The sequence below is a fragment of the Prunus mume genome, linkage group LG5 (genome assembly GCF_029339155.1).
Source record: "Prunus mume cultivar Tortuosa linkage group LG5, ASM2933915v1, whole genome shotgun sequence".
NCBI classification, from domain to species: Eukaryota; Viridiplantae; Streptophyta; class Magnoliopsida; order Rosales; family Rosaceae; genus Prunus; species Prunus mume.
The window spans coordinates 12,453,453-12,456,140 of NC_142702.1; the positions used below are offsets into that span (position 1 = coordinate 12,453,453).

Sequence of the window (2,688 nt, forward strand, 5' to 3'; positions counted from 1 at the left end):
CTTGCGCTTGGCAAAGGAGCTATCAATCAAAAAGCTGGCCATATACTCAGATTCCCAGGTGATCACAAGTCAAGCCTCAGGAGAATACATGACGAAGCACCCAAGGATGATCTTGTACCTTAACAAAGTCCAAGAGTTGTTGAAGGCATTTCCCACCTTCACCATCCAGCAAGTTCCCAGAGCAGAGAACGGCACGCAGATGCACCGCAAGCTTAGGATCGGCTCTGGATACCCGAGACGCTCCATCCCGGTCCGAGCACCTTCACCACCTAGCATAGAAGATGCAGAGCAGCCGGACTGATGCAGATCGATGAGGATCCTAGCTGGCAAGACCTAATTATTGACTACCTAGTGAATGAAAACCTGCCCGAGGACAAGTCCGAGGCCAGAAAAATCAAGCGAAGGCTGCAAGATACTACATGAAAGGCGACATGCTTATCCGCAGTCATACTCCGGGCCTCATCTCACTTGCATCAAGTACCCACAAACGCTCGAGGTTCTCGCAAGATACACGATGACGGATGTGGAAATCACGTGGGCGGATCGCTTGCTCGAAGGCTCTCAAGATCGGCTATTTCGGCCTAGCAAGCGGCAAGACTCCACGGAGTATGCTCGAAGATGTGATCGATGCCAATGCTACAAGCGGTTCTGGCCCGCCTACCGAGGAATACCATCCACAGAACAGTCCATGGCCATTCATGCAGTGGGCCATTGACTTGGTGGGACCTATGCCGACGGCACCTGCCAATAAAGAGATGATGATCGTTGCCACTGATTACTTCACCAAATGGATCGAGGCCGAGACTTTATCTTCTACCAAGGAGGCCGATGTTGAACGGTTCATCTGGAAGAACATTATTTGCAGATTCGATTGCCCGCAATCGATAGTCACCGACAATGGTACATTCGTGGCGGCAGATCACCGCATTCTTTGCAAAGTATGGCATCAAACAACATCTGCAACACCCCGATACCCGCAAGGCAATGGCCAAGCAGAGGCATCCAACAAGATAGTGCTTTGGGCCTAAAGAAAAACGGAAGGCGCAGAAGAAAAATGGGTCGACGAGCCGCCAGAGTCCTATGGGCTTATCGCACGACCAAAAGGAGATCGACCGGAGAGACACCATTTTCCCGGCCTATGGGATGAAGCAATCATTCCCACACATCACGTCCCTTTCATGAGCATTGAGGTAGGCGCTCTGATCAAACTGCAAGCGATGAAAGTCAACCTTGATCCGCTCAAAGAAGAACGAGAAAAGGCCATTGTTCGAGTTGTCGCTTACAGCAGCTACGCCCTACTACAATAGGAAGGCCAAGATCGATTTCAGCCTGAGACCTTGTGCTTAGAAAAACTTTCATCACAGCACCAAGGCAAGGGTCAAAGAAGATGAAGCCAAACTAAGAAGGCCCTTACGTGGTCAGCCGATCTGGGGGCAGAGGAAGTTACACCCTTGATACTCTAGAAGGAAAAGAAATTCCGAGACAATGGAATGCCCACCACCTTCGGAGATACTATCCATGAAACTCTTCGCTTACCAGCTTGGCTCCTAGCAGCGACGAGCCTCCTGTACTTCCATTAAAGACGACCAACTTTTGATGTTACCTTTGTTGTTAATTTCCTTTATTCAATAAAGCGATGTATTCACACCAACATCAATACAAGAGCAAGCTTTTCAATGAAGTACTTTTTTGAGCATTATGTCTTACGAACATACACATGCCTGCAGCAAGCCCCATCTCCATTGCGATAAGTCGCTCCACGGCACATACTCAATCGAGTATTTTCGAGCGTTGTGTCCTTGACATACGCTCACAGCGATAAGCCTCATCTTTATTGCAGACAGGCTGCGTCATGAAACACAAACTCAATGGAGTCTTTTTCGAGTATTGTGTCCCTAACATATGCTCGCAGGCGACAAGCCTCATCTCCATTGCAGACAAGCTCGCTCCACGAAGCACTAACTCAATGGAGTCTTTTTCGAGCATTGTGTCCTTGACATACGCTCGCAGGCGACAAGCCTCATCTCCATTGCGACAAGTTGCTCCACGAAGCACCTAACTCAATGGAGTCTTTTTCGAGCATTGTGTCCCTGACATACACTCGCAGGCGACAAGCCTTATCTCCATTGCAGACAAGCTGCTCCATGAAGCACGAACTTAATGGAGTCTTTTTCGAGTATTATGTCCCCGACATATGCTCGCAGGCGACAAGCCTCACCTTTACTGAAGACATGCTACTCCTTGAGTACAAACTTCATGGAGTCTTTTCAAGCGTCATGTCCCCGACATAAGCACACAGGCGACGAGCCTTACCTCCATTGTAGGCAAGTTACTTCACAAGTACAAACTCAATGGAGTTTCTTTCAAGTGCTGTATCTCCGGATATACATTTACAGGATACAACGAAAATTGAAGTTTGAAAGACAACTGAAAATTCCATAACAAAGAGGCCAACAAGCACCATCTACTCAACTGCCTCACCTGCCTGCTCCTTTGCATCTGGACTAGCCTTATCAGCTACGCCACCTTGGGAGTTGTCTTCCTCCATTGCAGCTTCATCATTATCGCTCTTCAACTGCTTCGCACCCACAGCATTGCTCTGCTCACTTTGAGTAGGGGCAGGTCAAGATAAAGCTACTTACCGTCTTCATATTCGAGAGAGCAACAAGCAGAAGCACTATTCCTGCA

The 2,688-nt window shown here is 48.4% G+C and overlaps 1 protein-coding gene across 1 annotated transcript; it reads left to right on the top strand.

Moving 5' to 3' along the window:
- The first annotated feature begins 521 nt into the window (after window positions 1-521).
- LOC148916958 (uncharacterized) lies at window positions 522-1,028 on the top strand. The gene has a single exon (XM_089052339.1). It carries the CDS (start codon window positions 522-524, stop codon window positions 1,026-1,028), a length of 507 nt encoding a protein of 168 aa, XP_088908465.1.
- Window positions 1,029-2,688: the final 1,660 nt, after the last annotated feature.